Here is a 22,815-nt window from a genome sequence, read left to right on the forward strand (position 1 = left end):
GAGGTCATGAACCTGTGGATTCTGTCTGATTCTCCCATCCACTGCTAATTTATTATAGATATTAAAGATTCTGCATACTTCTATGTCTTAGGGTTTTCTGTGATGTAGGCTAGATTCTATAAGAAATTGGTAGGCTACAATCAATTTTGAAATGCCCAATGTGTTATAATTTTTTCACACTTTGGCTGCTTCTTAAGTCTTGGGTTGATAAACACCTGGTGTATTTTTCCAAATCCATCCATCCATCCCTCCCTATCCTCCTCCTCCCACTCCCTCTATACCTCCCTCCCTGTCCACCTGACTCTCTCTTTTTGGAGCTGGTTGTGTTTTACCACGGGCAATAGCGTAATTCCTTGCCAAATCCGCCCAATTCGTCTTATTGATTATGCGCTGGGCCCTCTCTGCACGCACACTAGAGCTCAATTTGAATGCTCCAGCCCAGTACACTACTCTGCCGTCAGACTCGACTCCACCGTGTGCGGCTCGTTCATTTCTGGTCGCGTCTGTTGGCTGTCATGAGCCATAAATGGAACTGATGACAAGATTGTTTCATTCTTGAGCATGCAGAGACACAAGCATTGCGCACAGGTCTATAACATAGACCTATAACAAACCACACCTCAAACTGCTATTTCCAAACAGAGGATGATGTCTGGATCAGCGGACGAGCTGGCCAATCAGTGGTCTATTCACATTAATATTTTTCATGACCAGTATACCCCACACAGTTCTGTTGTTATTGTATGCCAACACCATTCCAATAAAGAAACATAGGTAATTAAAAAATAATCGAAGGAAAACTATTTCAGTCATATTGTAATTGATATTGTAGTAGGTCATATTTCATGGAAATCTGGAAACACTGGACAGTTACTTGAATACCTTTTCTCAAATAATAACAAGTGAATAACTGGACAATGTCTTTAATGTTCTGGTTGCACAAACATAATTTTTATTCGGCTGCTGATCTTTAAAAAATGCCATTGCTTTATTGCGCTAATAATTCCCTCTGTGCGCACATTAACCTTTATGTCATGGCATAATGGAACATCTAATTGGCAAGAGTCTAAGGTGTCAGAGCACCTGCTACATTAAAGTAATTTAGATGCATTTCAGGAAATACCGTTTCCTTTGGACAGGAGTACATTAAAAACCAATTACTTTGATTCCGGTTAATAAAAAGAATGACTTATGAAGCACTGTGAAGACTATAATGTGTTGGACATCCTGGTCCCTAATCACATCAAGCATCGTTATACATTGACACCATTGATTTGACTCTGATATGAACATCGTCAGATGTTATCTATCTGGTGAAAGCTATGTTGAATAGGTATTTATCGGTCATATCATATTCGATTACTAGTGGGCTATCACCATCAGTGTGAAAGCCACGACGCATCTCTCTCTCTCTCTCTCTCTCTCCCCCGTTTTCAGCTCTCGCTCTCCTCTCGCTCTTGCGTTCGGGTTCTCTCACAGTCTCCCTCTCATCCTGGCGCACATTCGGCAGCTCGGCTTCGATACAGCTCATCCCCTATGTGGTGGCTCCCGCGACCAGCTCATTGAACGTGAACAGTTTAGCTGAAGAGCGCTTTTCTAAATACCCCAACAATCTCACCGACTTCGGGAGGAGTTGGTCCTCGGTTGGATAAGGTTTTCCCGCTCCGTGTGTTGGACCAGAATCTCTAACTATACCAGCAATGGATACTTGGCTTGGCTTCTGCCCAGGCGTGCACTTAACTCTGTGTACCTGGTTTCTGATCTCCGCTCATACCCCGCTAAATGCCAAGGCGGAGATAACTTGCGCATCGTGCCAGTCGCCGGTCCAGCTACACCTGAAGGAATTACAGCTGGATATCGGTACGCACGCGGCTGATGGTACGAGGCAGGCGGCCAAAGCTCTGGAACAGGTCCGGCTGGAGCGCCAGCTACTCGGAGTTACTGACCAAAATACTGGAGTACCAAGCGACACCCAACAGGCAGGTGTTCTTGTGAATGAGCCGAGATTCAATGACGATGGAATTACCCCAAAAGTCACTCTGGAAGATTTAACTGGGTCTAGTGAAAACGAAGAAAGGTACCGTGGGGAATATAATATTGGGGTGAATGATTTGGGTAAAGTCAAGGATGGTGCTGAGGATGTTGCGCTACGGAGAGCGAAGCGAAGCGGTCCCGAAACTCCCGAGTTTAGGGAGAGCCTTATGACCGGTGGCCCCGGTTTAGAAGGAGAGACATCGGATGAGAGAAATAGTCCTGGTCCGTTACTGGACGGACACAGACTGGGCCGATCTGAATTCAAGTGGAACAGGGATGAGGGTCGAGGGACATCCAGAGGAGATGATCCCAAACTAAGCAGCACTACTTTCGCCTTGACCGGAGACTCAGCGCATAACCACGCAGTGGTTTACTGGTCGGGGCAAAACAGCAGCGTAAGTGATTATTATTCACCATTTGTCATGTGTATTTGTTTTTCACAAAATAAACAATTGTATATTATGAAGCACCACGTTTCGTCAAGGACTGCCAAGGCTTATTTTATCCAAACTGTTTTCCGCACGGAAATATTCGCTCGTTTTAGCGAGTTATTTGTCCACTGTAACAGGTGCATTGGTTCAGTTGCGCACAGCAGGGCAATATCCCACATAGGTTTCAGCACCTCCAGAAGCATTCGGGGCCAGGTTGGGCTGGTATTGCTATTGCACACGGAGATATGCTTTCTTGCTGCAGACTCCGTGCTCGTGCCATACCGATAGCAGCATTGCTTCACATAGCGGTTGGAAAACACTCACGATTCTTGCGCATATAGGTTACTCTAACAGGTGAATTCCACTAGTTTTAGGTCAATTATATGTAATGAATACGACTGAAATAAATTATAACTGTTAACGTGCCCTGTATTTTGCAATATATATGTTTTGTTATAGATCGTTTATATGTCGCTTTGGATCCGATATTTTTCATCCAATCTAGGCTAATTGATCGGGCAGATTTGTAAATATTTTTGACGGGGATATTAATTATTTGAACTCTTTACTTGTAATAACGACATTTCGCATTGAATGAATGCAAGCCTATGTGGTCCTCTGAATTGCTGGCTTGTTCCTGTTGCTTCTATGTTCACAATTCCTTTACAAAAGCCATATATTTAATAGGCCTAGTTTAATAATTATATTCTATGCCTATGAATTATGTGGACTTTATATGCATATTCACCATTCATATGGATTTCTTTATAAATTAGTCTGCAGACTATCATCATGCCAGAGTAAATTCTATTCAGAATAATGCCTCGCTCCTCAAATCAATAATCGGTGCACTTGTTACCTGCACTTACACAGCCACTCCAAAGGGTGGCGTACAATGTACGAGAGACTATCATTGTGCTTCCTAAAAGCGACATCTGCAGTGATGTATTATTGTAGGGATACAATAATGGTCTCTAATGGAGACAATTGTCTCTAATGGAATCATCCAGGGAAGGACCCTAGTGAAGCCTGAACTTCCCTAGCAAACATTCACAGCACTTAGAACACTGTTCTTAATATGCCTTGGCATATGTGATCAATACCTGTGGTGATGAGCCCGTAATAGCAGCTTTACAACTGCATAGAGGAGAACTGGTATGTCATATCTGATTTTGGTACATAAATGTTGTTCTGCCACCAACATCTGTCAGTCTACATAAGGGTATTAATTGGTGATGCACTACAACCCGTCTCATCCTCTGTGAGTGAAGACAGCTTGTACTTTTTAACTGAGGTCACAATTGAACATGTAGGCCATGTTAATGATATGACCTGTCCCAGTTCTGGCTAATACTCCAAGTTTCTAATAAATACATGGTTGTTATGACACAAATGAATCATCTTCCAGAAGCAGCCAGATCCTTCCATCCCAATTTGTTTTTGAAACGGCTGGAATACTGACATGATTTCATCCCCCTAAAAGGGCTTAGAGGCCTTCATTTTGAAACAGAAAAATATGGTGAAATAAATGGAAGTTATTTCCACAATCATGCAGACTCAAAAAAGAGAAAGCCACTGGGCTCTTTTAATCATTCTTATATGTTTCTTTTGTTGTTGTGGCTGCCTCTTTTTGCTTGATTTCATTTGGATAACAAAAATGAATCCCTCAGTTTCAGTCCTCTGTCTGAAATTATTATGGCACGCTGCATGAACTTGTTTTTTAACTCTCAGTGATGGCTGCGGCGGTTTGGGGACATTTGTGTGTGTGTGTATGTGTGTATGCGCTTGGCTCTGTGTGTGTGAAAAAGTTTTTCTGGGTGTATTGTCTACCACAGCCAGCCCAACTCGCTGCCGCCGTTCCCCCAGTTGTAAATCTGTAATAGTTATCTTGAATACGGAAACAGGCATCCATTTTGAAATATTTTCTTATGGCCAGGCAAGGGGGATTGACTGCCTACTCAAGCATGTTTTCTCCAGCTCTCAGACACTAGTACTGGGCTACTTCATCTTCATTGGGCTTTAGCTCCTGATTGAATGGGTGATGAATTATGCCCTCAAGGACGGCCTGATGGAGCCTGAAGTTCTCTAACTCTAACTTAACCACAGCAGTTAGGGTTGGTGTGTGTGTGTGTGTGTGATGGGGGTGGGTGGCTGAACGAGTCTACTCTGGCCTCACCCATGCATTCACTCAGTTGCCGTTGTGCCACCACGCTCCCTTTCCCTCTTTTCCCTTTTTTTTGTTTTTTTACTTCTACTCAGAATGTGCTCCCTGATATGTGTTGTGCCCTGTGCCACTACTCCTCTAGGGTGACCTGGGTAGTAGAGGTGTTATGGTGTGTTCTGTTCCCCAAGGCAGGTGGTACCCTCTGAGGCATGTAGACAAGGCTAATGTGGTCTCTTCTCTGTCCGTCTGTGTGCTTGAGCCCTGGGTGGATACTAGCCTCCCTATGGGGAGAAAGCCTCCCTATGGGCCGAGTGTCCAGTTTCGCATTCTCAGTGGTGTTTATAAATTTAATGGCAGGGTTCCTTCTTCCTGCCAGTGTGGATACAAAATGGCCGCCATTATTGTGCTTCATGCTTATCATTATTATCATACAAGCCATTTCCCTAAGTGATTTTCAACCTTGATAATGTATTTCACCCATCCACTCGCCTTTGAAGTCATTGCTTCCAGAAATGCACTTCGCTGATAGTAAATATCTACATATGGTATATGTCAATAGTGCAGGAAAATCTGCCTGGTTATATGGCCACTTTTTTATCTTGATGTTTTTTTCTTCATGATACAACACACGGTTTTCTCTTTGTTTTTCATACATCCAGTGGGGAAAATCTAAATATGAATTTGCATAAGATGCAGAGTGGGACTCTGTGAGTGGTCTTTAATGTAAGGAGAGTTCATTATAATATCTGGCAGGTTATCAATGTAGTTTGCTGGTCTTTTGAAATGCCTACATCTCTTTCAGAGCGCTAATAGACGCACACACACACACACACACACACACACACACACACACACACACACACACACACACAAAGTAGTTTAAGATACCCATTTTGTAAGGCTACAGTAATGTACTGTACACGTGGAACTCTTTCATACACATTCACTAACTATACTGTTGGCATACTGTCTGGACCATAATTGGAGACATTTAATTTCTTCAATAATTGCAGTACATTTAGTAGACTTAAGCACCTGGCTCCTCAACCTGAATGAAGGAATATGTTAGTACACATGGATTCTTCCCCTCAAAATAAACTGAAATTAATTGAACTGAAATAAACTGAACTGAACTAAACTGAAATGAACTGAACTGAACTGAAATTAAATAAACTGAACTAAACTGAAATGAAATGAACTCAGCTGAAATGTACTGAAATTAATTTTACAAACTGAAATTAATTGAACTGAACTGAAATGAACTTCATAAGTCAACAACATCCACTCGTCTGGAAGAATATTTTTGTTCGCCAACCCCCTTACTGCACCCCCCAACAGTGAGGAGAGGGTGGCGTAGTTGGTTGGCATAGCTAAACACAGCTTTGGCATCCATGCAGAGACCTGGAACATGATTTAGGATGTACACAGGGGCTTGTTCCTAGCCCTGTCTGTCTCTTCTCTCCCCTTGGATGGCTTCCCTTCCATTTAGTGATGCTAATGGCTTGAAAAGTGGCACTATTTTGCTACCTACCGCTGTGGAACGAACTAACTGCTCTGGAGGAAGAAGGGAAGAGAGGAGGATAGGATGGGATAAATAATGCACTCTTCCAAAGGGACTCTTCCTCTTTTCATTCCTCCATCCCCTCCCCTCTTTGTCTACTTCGTGTTTACAAATGTGTTTTCCTAGCCCTTGTTTCCTCTCTGCAGTGGAAGTAGTGAAGTTTGGTGGCAAGACGCCATGCGCCGCCATGACCAAATGGAGGATTCAGCTTGACTTGCCCCCAAGAGCTAACGTCTTGGCACTTGACCCAACCTTTTCAGGCTAGCGTTTAGCATCTTGTTTAGTCGCTTTATCAAGATTGACTACATGCATGTCATTTATTATCTAGTTAATGGACTGGACTGAGAGAAACTTGTGAAAGGTGATGGAATTATACATAGGGTCCTCGTTTTACCTTAGTGATCTTTCCCTGGTCGGGCCAGGTCAGGAAACTCCTTGTTATACCTGCTCTCCAAGACCGACCGTTGAAGATAGTTTAATGTAACTACAGTTGGCTTATCAGCGTTTGATAGAAACACATTAACCCAGTATGCCTGCATTGATGCTGCATTGATGCCTGCATTACAACACATTCACGTTCAATTACACTCACATTACATAGCACCTGCTGTTGGAACAGAGCAACATCTAAGACTTCAGAAGTCACTAAAAACCTTGAGACTCACGTCTCCTGCATGGCTCGGAGCTACCCATTGGATGAAAGGTTCTGAAGGCAGTGAATCACCAAGCTAATGGTCTCATTATGTTTCCTGTGCCATCACCACGTTAGAGGTACTAGAGTAGGCCTTTGTGGAAGGACACGTTAAGAATGTATGACTTGAGTGTAATAATACGCTTGGCCACTGATCCCGTTCTGCAATACAAGGGTTTTGACAGAGCACTGAGCTGCATTTGTGGCGTTCGTGTGTGTGAGTTTGTCAGTGTGTGTTAGAGAGAGTCTGTGTGTGGGTGTTAAATACATTAATATAAAAGTGTCAAATGTGATCTGGTTTCTTCTTCATTCTATTAAACCTCTTTTTCCACAGGGGGTATCTCAGGATAAAGTAGGAGCCGACCGTGACATTGTCTCTGGCTCTCTAACAGCTGATCCCAGTACAGTTTGGATGTTAGTGGTTGGACTGACGTAGTCTGACTCTCTCTAATTCTCCAACAGCTGATCTCAGACCAGTTTTGCATGGTAGTGGTTTGACTGCATTGTGCAGTGTAGTACGTAGATCGAAGTAGGTGGTATATGCAGCATGCTCCCCCTGGGCACAGAGTCTTGACCTTTACCACCGTTTTTTTTTAGGCAAAGTGGGATACCTTGTAACGTCGATCTCTCTTGGCATTTCCTGAATGTTAGCACACTAGGCAGAACGCAATGACTAAGTAATGATGTCAGAGAGGATGTTGAGGTGGGAGATCACCTACCTCTCTCTCACTCACACTCCCCCCTCTCTCTCACACACGCAAAGACTATTTCCCTCCCCCTTCTTCTTTCTGTCACTCTCTCCCTCTCTTTCTCACTCAGTCGGGTGAATGGTGTCACTCTTGTGAGGGGTTGCGGTTGGTGCAGACCAATAATGACACATTTTATCCCAGGACCCACACTCAATTAACACACTGTCTAATTAAAATGATCTAGCGGTTTATCTATGAAAGAGACTGCGTGTGGCCATAAAACGGGGCCACGCCACATTAACTTTACTGTCCCCTTCTCCTTCCCTTTTTAATTCCCATTTATATTTTAATGATAATAACCTGCTCAAACATCGGCCATTACCAAACATATTGTGTAAGCATCTTTCATTTAGTGGAGGGAAATAGATGTGGCTTGATGATAGGAGATTTGCTAACATAGTCAGTCTGGGGAAGCAAGCAGTATGTGACTTCGAACTCCTGTCTCTCCATTGTATTTTCTAAAGGAAGATAATATTCCTCTCTCTCTCTCTCTCTCTCTCTATCTCTGAGTTTGACTATCCTCATGAAAGTTGCCTCTAAACAAATGAGAGTCACTCTGCATTCACACATTTACATTTTTAATAACGCTTTAAGAGAAGTAAAGACGAGCTTGGTTTGAAACCTAATAATAGAGCAGTGCTCAGTAAAACAGAGAGAGAGAGAGATCATAGATATCAATGTTTTATTAATTTGCCTTCTGTTTAGAGGAGTTTTGCTGAGTGGGAGGGGCATCAGAAAATGAGCTAGCTAGATTCACTGCTTTGGAGTTGTTTTTTTTACAAAATGTGTGATTGTTATGAATGAAAAGGGCCTGGAGTTATCCCTGACTGCATATCCCAATCAGGAGATACTTTGGGCCCATGTGATAGCCTATACTTAGTGCCTAAGGTAATACTCTGGGCCCTTCTGATAGCCTATAATAACTAGTGGCCACAGTTTAATCAAGTCAGGAAATGCTCCGGGGCCTAGTCATGAAAACACTTCACCACTAGGAAGGTGTTGTCAATGTGGATCTCATGAAGGCCTTGTGTGAACAATGCCCTTAGGTAAGGTGTTAATTGCTTCCAAATCTCTTTGATATCGTATGTAGGCTAGCACCTGTCTGCTCCATTGGACAACAGCCGATTTCTACCTCCAGACAGTCTACATATACACAGAAGGGTTGTTACTGCTCTCCTTATGTATCTGGATATTACCTGTCTAGGGCTGCGTCCCACATGGCACCCTATTCCCTATGTAGTGCCCATGTAGCTCTGGTCAGAAGGAGTGCACTATGTAGAGTATAGGGGACTCAATCAGTCATTTGGGACTCATTTTAGCAGGCCTCAATAAAAATGAGAGGAAATTGCCTGATATCCTGGGATGTCTGGGTGTGTGCCTTGAAGTTTCCTCAGTCCCCAGATTGATTATACTGTAAATAGCTACTACCACTGTTGTTGTTGAAATGTGAGGCCATAAGGGGGAAATGATGATGCAAGTTTGTTTTAATGAGGGAATGTGATATACTGTAAGTTGATTATACAGCAGTAGCATTACTTAACAAGTGTTTGGTGGTAAATTGCTGAATGAGAGTTTGGCACAAACACACACACAAACAGAAAAACACACACATCACCCTGTTAATTAAAGTATGTAAAAATCGTTAGTTACAGTCTCTCTCTCTCTCTCTGTTCATACTTTATTATAAAGCCTGAGTTCAGACAGAGTTGAGTTGAACACCTGCAGTAATGTTGAGTAATGAATGGTAACAAGCGTGTAACTAAATAAATACTTACCCTGACACATTTTTGGTGTTTCAGCTTACACACTATTTTTTGCTCTTCTGGCTGCTACGTCGACAACGCAGCAATTTTCTGCAGCGAGGCCCATTGAGCTGAACACAGCACATAAACACATCCTGGTTCTCTCTCTCCGTCTCTCTCGTTCTCTCTATCTGTCTATCTGTCTGTCTGTCTGTCTGTCTGTCTGTCTGTCTGTCTGTCTGTCTGTCTGTCTGTCTGTCTGTCTGTCTGTCTGTCTGTCTGTCTGTCTGTCTGTCTGTCTGTCGACTGTAAGTATTATTTTTTGGGGGTTCTCTTGAAAACTAAACGGTGCATCTCAAGAGATTTCATCCTAACAAAATGTCAAATAAATAAATAAATACATCTCTCTCTCTCTCTCTCTCTCTCTCTCTCTCTCTATCTCTCTCTCTCTCTCTCTCTCTCTCTCTCTCTCTTGCCATAGCTTTTATTGTTTCCCTCTCTTTATGTCTCTACTATATCCATTTTATCACCCTCACTATGGAAAGGTTTTAATACGCAGGAGGAACACTAGGGCAAGCAGTCTGCTTTATTTTATTGTCATCCTGTGTCCCAACTATGATACTCTTGATACCTGTATAACAGTAAATAAGGAAATACTGAAGTCTGCAGGTATTGTCTGTAGCTACCACTTCAGGGCAGCCCAAATAAAAGCCTCACAACATATGTTGTCTGCCACCAATGCCTCTCTGTGTCTTTTCCCAACTGGGGTATAGCTAGCTAGCAGTAACAGTAGTGCCTACCAACAGCTACAGTTGTAAGGATCTGCATTTATTTTCTTGGTCAACCTTGTGTTCTGTGTCGTTGTGTTCTTGAACATAGCCCTGTCTTTCATTTTTGTTCATTGATTTCACCTGTGTTAGTTACTCAGTTCAGTTCATTCTATTTGTGCCTTTTGTGAGGTATTGTTCATTTTGACTCTACTAAGCCTTTCCCTAGCTTGTTTGTGAGAACCAGTTATGTCTCTCCATTACAACGCCGGATTCCTGCCGTAATCTCTGGACCATTACTCCTGATCTTCACAGCTAGCTAGCACCCACCGAGTTACCCAGTACCGAAGCTATCCCCGAGGCCCACCTCCAGGCCTACTCAGTTGTTCACCCGGACTCCACCAAAACACAGCTAGAACCCACTACTCCACCGGATCCTTGCCGTAAACTCTGGACCTTGGCACCGGATCACCGCTGCTACCGAGTGGCTATAGTGGCTAACGCCCCTGCCCAGAAGCTAGCACCAGTTAGCTGTGAGCCAGGCGCATCTCCAGGCTAGCAAACTAAATTACTACAACTACAATACCTATTTTGCCATCTGGCTTGGCTCCTTTGTCGACACGGCGCCCCACCGCACCACCACGACTGGTCTGCCGACGAATACTCCATCCGCTGTGCCTTCAACCGGCCTCCGTCGGACGTCGGAGCAGACACTTCTACGAGCCCCAGGCTACTAACTTTAAACGCTGTGTCGCCCGCGTGCTAGCGTAGTAGCTTCCCTGTTCCATCTATTGCTGCCCCCTGGACCCTGTGATCACTTGGCTACATAGCTGATGCCTGCTGGACTGTCCATGAATCACGGTACTCCATTCTGTTTATTTTTTGTTTATCTGTCGTCCCCAGCCGCGAATCGACCCTTTCTGCCCAGTCATCGCCATTTTTCCTGATGTTGTTGTTTTAGCTGATTAGCTGTTGTTGTCTCACCCGTTATTGTCTTAGCTAGCTCTCCCAATCAACACCTGTGATTACTTTATGCCTCGCTGTATGTCTCTCTCAAATGTCAATATGCCTTGTATACTGTTGTTTAGGTAGTTATCATTGTTTTAGTTTACAATGGAGCCCCTAGTTCCACTCATCATGCCTCAGATTCCTCCTTTGTCCCACCTCCTACACATGCGGTGACCTCACTCATTATAACCAACATGTCCAGAGATACAACCTCTCTTATGATCACTCAGTGCCTGGGCTTACCGCTGCTGTTACCACACCCCACCATACCCCTGTCTGCACATTATGCCCTGAATCTATTCTACCATGCCCAGAAATCTGCTCCTTTTATTCTTTGTCCCCAATGCTCAAGGCGACCAGTTTTGATAGCCTTTAGCCGCACCCTCATCCTACTCCTCCTCTGTTCCTCGGGTGATGTGGAGGTAAACCCAGGCCCTGCGTGTCATCAGGCACCCTCATTTGTTGACTTCTGTGATCGAAAAAGCATTGGTTTCATGCATGTCAACATCAGAAGCCTCCTCCCTAAGTTTGTTTTACTCACTGCTTTGGCAAACTCTGCCAACCCTGAAGTCCTTGCCGTGTCTGAATCCTGGCTTAGGAAGGTCACCAAAAATTTGAAGATTCCCATACCCAACTACAACATTTTCCGTCAAGATAGAACTGCCGAAGGGGGAGGAGTTGCAATCTACTGCAGAGATTGACAGAACTTTGCAGGCTTACTTTCCAGGTCTATACCCAAACAGTTCGAACTTCTAATAAAAAAAAAAAATCTCTCCAGAAATAAGTCTCTCAATGTTGCCGCCTGCTATCGACCCCCCTCCGCTCCCAGCTGTGCCCTGGACACCATTTGTGAATTGATCGCCCCCCCATCTATCTTCAGAGTTCATTCTGTTAGGTGACCTAAACTGGGATATGCTTAACCTCTCTGTGCACGGAACCCGCTAGCGGGCTGAAATCCCACAACATACGTTGATCGCTACATAAATAGTAATATTAAACATTCATGAAAATACAAGTGTCTCACATGTATCGAAAGCCTAGAATCTTGCTAATCCAACTGCGTTTAAAAAAGGATTTACTGCGAAAGAATACGATGCGATTATCTGAGCATAGAGCCCCATAAAAAACAACAATTTTAACCAGCACAGGCGTAACATAATCACAAACTGCAATAAAATAAATGTTTTACCTTTGACGATCTTCGTCTGTTTGCAATTCCAATGCTCATTGTTACACAATGAATGATCTTTTGTTTGATGAAATCCATTTTTATAGCCTAACACGAAACATTTTGTGAACCGCTTGTGTTGTGAATTCCATCTCATTCCATTTTCGACGACACATACCAGGTAAATAACCCACACAGAACGTGTCTTTTCCAGTCATGTTTGGTTTCACTGCAATCAACTGGTTTGTTTGTAACACAATCAGGTCATTTCTCGGGAAGTATTGACTGAAAGAAGCCGATTTGAAGACAACAAGTCATGACACCATTGTGCACCAATGATTTGCCCGCTGTTTCATTGATTGACTGTCTTTTAACCCAATGACCACTGATTGTCTTGAAATCTAGCTGGGTAGATAGCCAATGAGCTGAGGTAAACGGCAGTAGGTCATGTTTATGTGTTGCAAGACCAACCCATGTAGTAAGCTCCAGCGTAAAGAGAGTAATTCGCTATTGAAGTTTCAAACCGGAAGGAGAAACACCTATTACGCACTGCATTGTTGGATAAACTCGCAGATTCAGCTGTTTATATATCAATCATTATGGCGACTAAGTCAGGGAAAGCTAAATCTAAGTCTAGAAATACAGATGTACACAATTTGAGAATACATTGATTTGGAAAGTGAGACAGAGATTGTTGTAGGACGATTAATTTAGCAATTGTGGAGGGATATATTTTGAACGGGAGAGGACATCGTTTTGGACTGGTAAGTTCTTATCATGCTAATGCCCTTGTTTGAAATTTATAATATAAAATATTATTAGTGAATTTTTTAAATTTTAGAAGCAATATATAAACATGTAATGTCATGAAATGTGAGATGCGTGTGTCTGCCGCCCCACCCCACCCCCAAATGAAATAGCCTATTTGAGGCTGTTGATGGGAGGACAGGCCCACAACAATGGCCAAAGTGAAATGGAGACGGTAGATACAGCTCGTCTGTTGTAATATAATAAAGACAGTAGATCTAGCTGATCTGTCATAATATAATAGAGACAGTAGATCTAGCTGAAATGTCATAATATAAAAGAGACAGTAGATCTAGCAGGTCATAATAATATATTCAACCTTATGTTCCCTGTACTCTATATATATATCTGTTTATTATACCTGCTGATACAGGGCTCATATGTGAAACTATTCTAACTGAACATTTTCTTTCACAGTGACACTGACTCCGAATCTGGGTGGGTGGGGTTATATCCTTTCTGTTTGTCGCTGTCCAGGGCTCTCATCGGATGGGGCCACAGTGTCTCCTGACCCCTCCTGTCTCAGCCTCCAGTATTTATGCTGCAGTAGTTTATGTGTCGGGGGGCTAGGGTCAGTTTGTTATATCTGGAGTACTTTTTCTGTCTTATCCGGTGTCCTTTGTGAATTTAAGTATGCTCTCTCTAATTCTCTCTCTCTCTGAGGAGGACCTGAACCCTAGGACCATGCGTCAGGACTCCCTGGCATGATGACTCCTTGCTGTCCCCAGTCCACCTGGCCTTGCTGCTGTTCCAGTTTCAACTGTTCTGCCTGCGGCTATGGAACCCTAAACTGTTCATATTTACTCTTGAGGTGCTGTCCTGTTGCATCCTCTACAACTACTGTGATTATTATTATTTGACCCTGCTGGTCATCTATGAACGTTTGAAAATCTCGGCCATGTTCTGTTATAATCTCCACGGGCACAGCCAGAAGAGGACTGAGAGGACTGAAGAGGCCACCCCTCATAGCCTGGTTCCTCTCTAGGTTTCTTCCTAGGTTTTGGCCTTTCTAGGGAGTTTTTCCTTGTCACCGTGCCTCTACACCTGCATTGCTTGCTGTTTTGGGGTTTTAGGCTTGGTTTCTGTACAGCACTTTGAGATATTAGCTGATGTACGAAGGGCTATATAAATACATTTGATTTGATAGAGGACTGAGGGTCTTCCAAATATTGAAAGTGTGTAAATAGTTACCCATGTTATTTTGTAAATGTATATATTTTTTTCTTCATATTTTTTTCCCAAAATGTTTTTCTTCATTGTTTTTTGTTGGGGGGGGGGGGGGGTGTTAGAATACCATTTTGGTATTTTGTATATACAGTAGTTATTTGTTTCAAAATGTATACCTTCACCAATTTGGCCACTTGGGTACATTTGGGCTACTTGTGTGGGACACCTGGGTGACTTCATGATAAATATCATGTAGCACACTCATGTTGAAAGTTATCATTCTGAAACTTTGCACAAGTACTATTGCCCTCTTATGTTTTTCACTGAAATTGTCCCCATCATCCTATCTGAATGTTTGTTTTATCTTGTTCATTTTAAAGATGATACAAAAATAAATAAAAAAAACGTATGTTTTTTTCATTGTATTATCTAAACCAGATCTATTGTGTTATATTCTCCTACATTCAATTCACATTTACACAAACTTCAGAGTGTTTTCTTTCAAATGGTACCAAAAATATGCATATCCTTGGTTCTGTGCCTGAGCTACAGGCTGTTAGATTTGGGTATATCTTCAGGCGGAAATTGAAAAAAGTTGGGGGGTAGCTGTAAGAGGTTTTAACGGCAGTCCTACAATCTAAACTAGATGCCCTCAATCTCACACAAATCATCAAGGAACATACCAGGTACAACCCTAAATCCGTAAACATGGGCACCCTCAAAGAAATATCCTGACCAACTTGCCCTCCAAATACACATCTGCTGTTTTCAATGAGGATCTCAGCGATCACTGCCTCATTGCCTGTATCCGCTATGGGTCCGCGGTCAAATGACCACCCCTCATCACTGTCAAACGCGCCCTAAAACACTTCTGCGAGGACCTGGCCCGGGTATCCTGGAAGGACATTGACCTCATCCCGTCAGTCAAGGATGCCTGGTCATTCTTTAAAAGTAATTTCCTCACCATCTTAAATAAGCATGCCCCGTTCAAAAAATGCAGAACAAAGAACACATATAGCCCTTGGTTCATTCCAGACCCGACTGCTCTTGACCAGCACAAAAACATCCTGTGGCGGACTGCAATAGCATCGAATAGTCCCCACGATATGCAACTTTTCAGGGAAGTCAGGTACCAATACACGCTGTCAGTCAGGAAAGCAAAGGCTAGCTTTTTCAAGCAGAAATTTTCATCCTCTAGCTCTAACTCCAAAAAGTTTTGGGACACTGTAAAGTCCATGGAGAACAAGAGCACCTCCTCCCAGTTGCCCACTGCACTGAGGCTAGGTAACACGGTCACCACCGAAAAATCCATGATAATCGAAAATTTCAATAATAATTTCTCAACGGCTGGCCATGCCTTCCTCCTGGCTACTCAAACCCCGGCCAACAGCTCCAACCCCCGCCACACCACAGCTACTCGCCCAAGCCTCCCCAGCTTCTCCTTCACCCAAATCCAGATAGCAGATGTTCTCAAAGATCTGCATAACCTGGACCCGTACAAATCAGCTGGGCTAGACAATCTGGACCCTCTATTTCTAAAACTATCCGCCGCCATTGTTGCTACCCCTATTACCAGCCTGTTCAACCTCTCTTTCGTATCGTCCGAGATCCCGAAAGATTGGAAAGCAACCCCGGTCATCCCCCTCTTCAAAGGGGGTGACACCCTAGACCCAAACTGTTACAGAACTATATCCATACTGCCCTGCTTATCTAAAGTTTACTACCTCAGCCACGCTCAAGGTACTTAACAATATCATAACCGCCATCGATAAAAGGCAGTACTGTGCAGCCGTCTTCATCGACCTGGCCAAGGCCTTCGACTCTGTCAATCACCGTATTCTTATTGGCAGACTCAATAGTCTTGTTTTTTCTAATGACTGCCTCGCCTGGTTCACCAACTACTTTACAGAGAGAGTTTAGTGTGTCAAATCGGAGGGCATGTTGTCCGGACCACTGGCAGTCTCTATGGGCGTACCACAGGGTTCAATTCTCGGACCAACTATTTTCTCTGTATATATCAATGATGTCGCTCTTGCTGTGGGTGATTCCCTGATCCACCTCTACGCAGACGACACCCTTCTGTATACATCTGGCCCTTCCTTGGACACTGTGCTAACTAACCACCAAACGAGCTTCAATGCCATATAACACTCCTTCCGTGGCCTCCAACTGCTCTTAAAAGCTAGTAAAACCAAATGCATGCTTTTCAACCATTCGCTGCCCGCACCCGCCTGCCCGACTAGCATCACCACCCTGAACGGTTCCGACCTAGAATATGTGGACAACTATAAATACCTAGGTGTCTGGTTAGACTGTAAACTCTCCTTCCAGACTCATAATAAACATCTCCAATCCAAAATCAAATCTAGAATCAGCTTTCTATTTCGCAACAAAGCCTCCTTCACTCACGCCCCCAAACATTTACAAGCATTTCGCTACACTCGCACTAACATCTGCTAACCATGTGTATGTGACAAATAAAATTAGATTTGAGATTTGATTTGACTTACCCTAGAAAAACTGACTATCCTACCGATCCTCGACTTCGGCGATGTCATCTACAAAATAGCTTCCAATACTCTACTCAACTGGATGCAGTCTATCACAGTGCCATCCATTTTGTTACCAAATCATCTTATGCCACCCACCACTGCGACCTGAATGCTCTAGTCGGCTGGCCCTCGCTACATATTCGTCCCCGGACCCACTGGCTTCAGGTCATCTATAAGTCTATGCTAGGTAAAGTTCCGCCTTATCTCAGTTCACTGGTCACGATAACAACACCCACCAGTAGCACACGTTCCAGCAGGTATATCTCACTGATCATCCCCAATGCCAACACCTAATTTGGCCGCCTTTCCTTCCAGTACTCTGCTGCCAGTGACTGGAACGAATTGCAAAAATCTCTGAAGTTAGAGACTTATTTCCCTCACCAACTTTAAACATCAGCTATCTGAGCAGCTAACCGATCGCTGCAGCTGTACATCTGTAATTAGCCCACCCAATCTACCTACCTCATCCACAGTTTTTATTTTATTTACTTTTCTGCTGTTTTGCACACCAGTATCTCTACTTGCACATCATCATCTGCTCATTTATCAATCCAGTGTTAATCTGCTAAATTGTAATTATTCGCTCCTATGGCCTATTTATTGCCTTACCTCCTCATGCCTTTTGCACACACTGTATATAGACTTTTTTTCCTGCTGTGTCATTGACTTTGTTATTGTGTTATTGGCTTGTTTATTGTTTACTCCATGTGTAACTCTGTGTTATTGTCTGTGTCACACTGCTTTGCTTTATCTTGGCCAGGTCGCAGTTGTAAATGAGAACTTGTTCTCAACTAGCCTACCTGGTTAAATAAAATTTCAAAGAAATGATAGCCTTCTGTCCTAGTTTTGATTCACCTGCCTGTTTGCCTACCTCTGTATGACCATTGCCTGCCTGTGACCACGATTCCTGCCTTCTGCAAAGGTCGAAATAAACCCCTGCTGCGCTTTGCACATGAATCTACACATTTTTCTCCCTGAGTATTCATTACAGAATACCTCACCTAAAAACGGAATGGATTCAGTGGAGCAACATCAGCGCCTAACCCAGCAAGAGGAGCGTCTTCTCCGCCTACCTATCCCTACTCCTCCGATGCCAGGTATCGTAACCCATAGCCCTCCTTCATTCCTATCCATGCCTGGAAAATATGACGGTTCACCTGGGAAATGTCAGGGATTTCTGATGCAATGCAGCAAATACATTGAGCACAACCCCACTAACTTCGCCACCGACAAGAGCAGGGTGGATTTTGTTGTCCCTACTCACAGGCAATGCCCTGGATTGGGCCACCACCATATGGACTGCCAACAACACAGAACGCAGATCTGAGACTCATTTCCACACCCTCTTCAAAGAGGTATTCGATCACTCTCCTTCTGGTCGTCCTATAGGAGGCCTCCTCATAGAACTTCAGCAAGGACGCAATTCAGCTGCCGAGTATGCCCTCGAGTTCCGCACCGTGGCTGCAGGGAGTGGATGGAGTGAGGCTGCTTTACTTACCATCTACCGGAGAGGGCTCAACAGGGAACTTCAGGCGGAGCTGGCCTGTAGAGGTGACCTTCAGGATTTAAATCAATACATTCGTATGTCCATCTCCATCAACCAGCTCATCGCCGCCAAAGAACTCTGCCACCCAGGAACCCGAAACCTTCTCTTTCCATGATTCCGTCATCCCGTCCGAGTCTTCCAGAGCCCATGCAGTTGGGCCATGCTCCTCTCCCGTGTATCAAACATCAAAGGCGGATCCATGAAAGGCTCTGCCTATACTGTGGAGGGAAAGATAATCTACTCAGCCATTGCCATGTTCGCCCCCCTACGGAGAGATGAGAAGGGTCCCTCCGCTGCCATGCAGGTAGGCGTGTCCTGATTTCTAAATATCTCCCAGAAGCAGTTCTCCATCCCAGTATTGATAACCGTGAAGGGGGTTACTAGGTACGTAGAGGGCTTGATAGATTCGGGAGCAGCAGGTCCTTTTATCGGTCACCAGCTAGTACAAGAGCTTGGCATTGATCTGTCACCCCTCCCTTTAGGATTAACACCCCTGGACAGGCAGCATTGGGCATGGGCTTCATTGCCCACCTGACACAGAGCGTCACCCTCCAATCTTCCCGGTCTGGAAGATTGGAGTCTTCCACACCGAAACCATTCAAATCATGGAACGCTCATCCCCCAAACAGCCACTCTTCCTCGGACACCCCTGGCTTTGTCGTCACGACCCTGCCATCTCGTGGCGACAAGGTGAACTACTGTCCTGGTCTTCTACCTGCTTCACCAGTTGTCTCAGCCTAACCTGCTGAGCCACCCACCATACCATCTGAATACGCTCAGTACAGCAATGTCTTCAGCAAAATCAAGGCCTCCACTCTGCCACCACATGGCCCAGGGGACTGTGCTATTGACTTACTCCCTGGAGTGTCCCTACCGAAGGGCCGTGTTTACCCCCTATCTATCCAGGAAAATGAGGCAATGGAGAATTGCATTGATGAAACACTGGAAAATGATTTCATTCGCCCTTCTTCTTCCCCGGCTGCGTCCAGCTTCTTCGTTGGAAAAAATGACAGTACTCTCTGTCCATGTATTGATTACCATTCCCTGAATGATGTCATGGTCAAGAACCGTTTCCCTCTTCCTCTGATCCCAGCGACCCTTGAAAAAGTGGGCCGCGCCAACATCTATACAAAATTCAACCAGCGAAGTGCATATAACCTTGTCCGTATACGTGAAGGCAATGAATGGAAGACTGCCTTTATCACCACACGAGGGCACTACTAATCCCTGGTCATGCCAGGCAGAGTTGCAAAGAAAAAGCCATATCTCAGATAAAAATAAAAGTTTAAGATGGGCAAAAGAACACAGACACTGGACAGAGGAACTCTGCCTAGAAGGCCAGTCATTCTTCAGTCATCATTCTTAAATGGAAGAAGTTTGGAACCACCGACACTCTTCCAAGAGCTGGCCGCCCGGCCAAGCTGAGCAATCGGGGGAGAAGGGCCTTGGTCATGGAGGTGACCAAGATCCCGATGGTGACTCTGACAGAGCCCCAGAGTTCCTCTGTATTTGTATTTATTATGGATCCCCATTAGCTGCTGCCAAAACTACTTTGTGCATGACACAAGTAATTTTTCCAACAATTGTTTACAGACAGATTATTTCATTTATAATTCACTGTATCACAATTCCAGTGGGTCAGACGTTTACATACACTAAGTTGACTGTGCCTTTAAACAGCTTGGAAAATTTCAGAAAATGATGTCATGGCTTTAGAAGCTTCTGTTAGGCTAATTTCTATCATTTGAGTCAATTGGAGGTGTACCTGTGGATGTATTTCAAGGCCTACCTTCAAACTCAGTGCCTCTTTGCTTGACATCATGGGAAAATCAAAAGAAATCAGCCAAGACCTCAGAAAAAAAATTGTAGACCTCCACAAGTCTGGTTGATCCTTGGGAGCAATTTTCAAATGCCTGAAGGCACCACGTTCATCTGTACAAACAAAGTATGCAAGTATAAACACCATGGGACCATGCAGTTGCCATACCGCTCAGGAAGGAGACGCTTTCTGTCTCCTAGAGATGAACGCACTTTGGTGCAAAAACTGCAAATCAATCCCAGAACAACAGCAAAGGACCTTGTGAAGATGCTGGAGGAAACAGATACAAAAGTATCTATATCCATAGTAAATCGAGTCCTATATCGACAATTACCTGAAAGCCTGCTCAGCAAGGAAGAAGCCACTGCTCCTAAACCGCCATAAAAAAGCCAGACTACGGTCTGCAACTGCACATGGGATCAAAGATTGTACTTTTTGGAGAATTTCCTCTGGTCTGATGAAACAAAAATAGAACTGTTTGGACATAATGAACAACGTTATGGTTGGGGGAAAAAGGGAGATGCTTGCAAGCCGAAGAACACCATCCCAACCGTGAAGCACGGAGGTCGCAGCATCATGTTGTGGGGGTACTATGTGGCAGGAAAGACTGGTGCACTTCACAAAATAGATGGCATCATGAGAAAGGAAAATTATGTGCATATATTGAAGCAGCATCTCAAGACATCAGTCAGGAAATTGAAACTTGGTCGCAAATGGGTCTTCCAAATGGACAATGACCCCAAGCATACTTCCAAAGTTGTGGCAAAATGGCTTAAGGACAACAAAGTAAAGGTGTTGGAGTGGCCATCACAAAGCCCTGACCTCAATTCTATAGAAAATGTGTGGGCAGAACTGAAAAAGCATGTGCGAGCAAGGAAGCCTACAAACCTGACTCAGTTACACCAGCTCTGTTAGGAGGAATGGGCCAAAATCCACCCAACTTATTGTGGGAAGCTTGTGGAAGGCTACCGAAACGTTTGACCCATAAACAATTTAAAGGCAATGCTACAAAATACTAATTGAGTGTATGTAAACTTCTGACCCACTGGGAATGTGATGAAAGAAATAAAAGCTGAAATAAATCATTCTCTCTACTACTCTTCTGACATTTCACATTCTTCAAATAAAGTGGTGATCCTAACTGACCTAAGACAGGGAATTGTTACTAGGATTTAATGTCAGGAATTGTGAAAACTGAGCGTAAATGTATCTGGCTAAGGTGTATGTGAACTTCCGACTTCAAATGTACATTTGAAGCAACATTATGATGACTCATTGTCACAATGGTAGGGATTAACTGAGCCTGTTTTGGATCATTTACCAGTCATTGTTTCAACTTAGCCTTGAAATGCGTGGACAGAGTCCAGGAGCCAAGATGATTTGGATGGACTCCAGCATTCCTGTAGAGTATCTTTTGTTTCCAGATGGTGTCAAAGTTATCAATACAAGTGACTCCAGCATAGCTACAGTAGTATTTTAGCCAGATGTGTAATGCCAGTAGTCTGCTGAATCCTTCACACCCTATGATGACAGCTGGTGATTTTGAATGGGCTGGTCACTCAGGCAGCCTCACGTGAGGCTGGGAGGCTGGGAGCTCTGAGGATCTGAACCCGTTGTAGAAGCCACTGGAGAGGGAGACCGAGCCGAGGACGAAGATGCAGGTACCTCCAGATGCGAACTTGATTGGGAAGCCACCAAGGACGAAGGCGCCAGAACTTCTGGATCCAGGACTGCAAAGCTGTTTCTGGTCTGTGTCAGTTCCTGGCTCAACATCTTCATGGTGACCTCCGTTGCCAGAGGACGCCTTCTTCGACTTCCACGGCAAGTGACAAGTACCTCCATGGCTGGTTGGTTGGGTCGAGATCAGCTCCGTTCTCCAGAGAAGGGGGAGACCCCTTCAGGGTTGGAACCCTGCCTAGCACCGGCGAGTTGGCTGTGCAGGGCCGACACAGCGGCGAAACTTCCACCAGACAAGAGCAGCATCCAGCTACTGGGGCGGAAGAAAAATAAAAAGTAGGTGGGCGTGGGTTCCCTAGTAGCTTAATTAGATTTGCTACTTCATTGCTAAGAGTAGGTATTTTGCTCCTGTAGTCCTCTGCAAGCAAGCAGTTCCTACATTGAAAGTCAGCTCAGTCCACATTGTCCCGGAACAAAGCAAAGTAAACAAAGCTGCTGCAACGCTGGAAACATTCAATAGCGGCCTCCATTTGAGATCGCCGAGCCAGCTAGGCTAGCTGGGCTTTCGCGTCTCTCCCCTGTACGGAATCTGGCAGGATCCCGGGACAGACAGCAGCGCTCACAGCAATTTAGCCCAACAGAGCTGCATGATTCAACATAAAATAAGTATATAAAACACTGTCAGCTTTTAAGCTTGAGAGGATCTGTAGAGCAGATAGGTAAGAACTCCCCAAATACAGGTGAGCCAAGCTTGATAGCGTCATTCCCAATTACTCAAGGCTGTAATCGCTGCCAAAGGTGGTTCAACAAAGTACTGAGTAAAGGTTCCGAAAATGTATGATAATGTGGTATGAGTTTTTTACTTTAAATACATTTGCAAACATTTCTAAAAAACTGTTTTTGCTTTGTATTACTTTGGGGGATTGTGTGTA

General features: G+C 44.1%; 1 protein-coding gene across 1 annotated transcript in view; it reads left to right on the forward strand.

Annotated features, from left to right (window-relative positions):
• Positions 1-1,441: 1,441 nt before the first annotated feature.
• Positions 1,442-22,815, forward strand: part of LOC110485785 (VPS10 domain-containing receptor SorCS3) — a 213,159-nt gene continuing 191,785 nt past the window's right edge. The window contains exon 1 of the mRNA XM_021556952.2: positions 1,442-2,429. Coding sequence (XP_021412627.2) covers positions 1,701-2,429 — 729 coding nt within the window. The 5' untranslated portion in view covers positions 1,442-1,700. The remainder of the gene's footprint in view (positions 2,430-22,815) is intronic.

The sequence above is a fragment of the Oncorhynchus mykiss genome, chromosome 13 (assembly GCF_013265735.2).
Source record: "Oncorhynchus mykiss isolate Arlee chromosome 13, USDA_OmykA_1.1, whole genome shotgun sequence".
Lineage (NCBI taxonomy): Eukaryota > Metazoa > Chordata > Actinopteri > Salmoniformes > Salmonidae > Oncorhynchus > Oncorhynchus mykiss.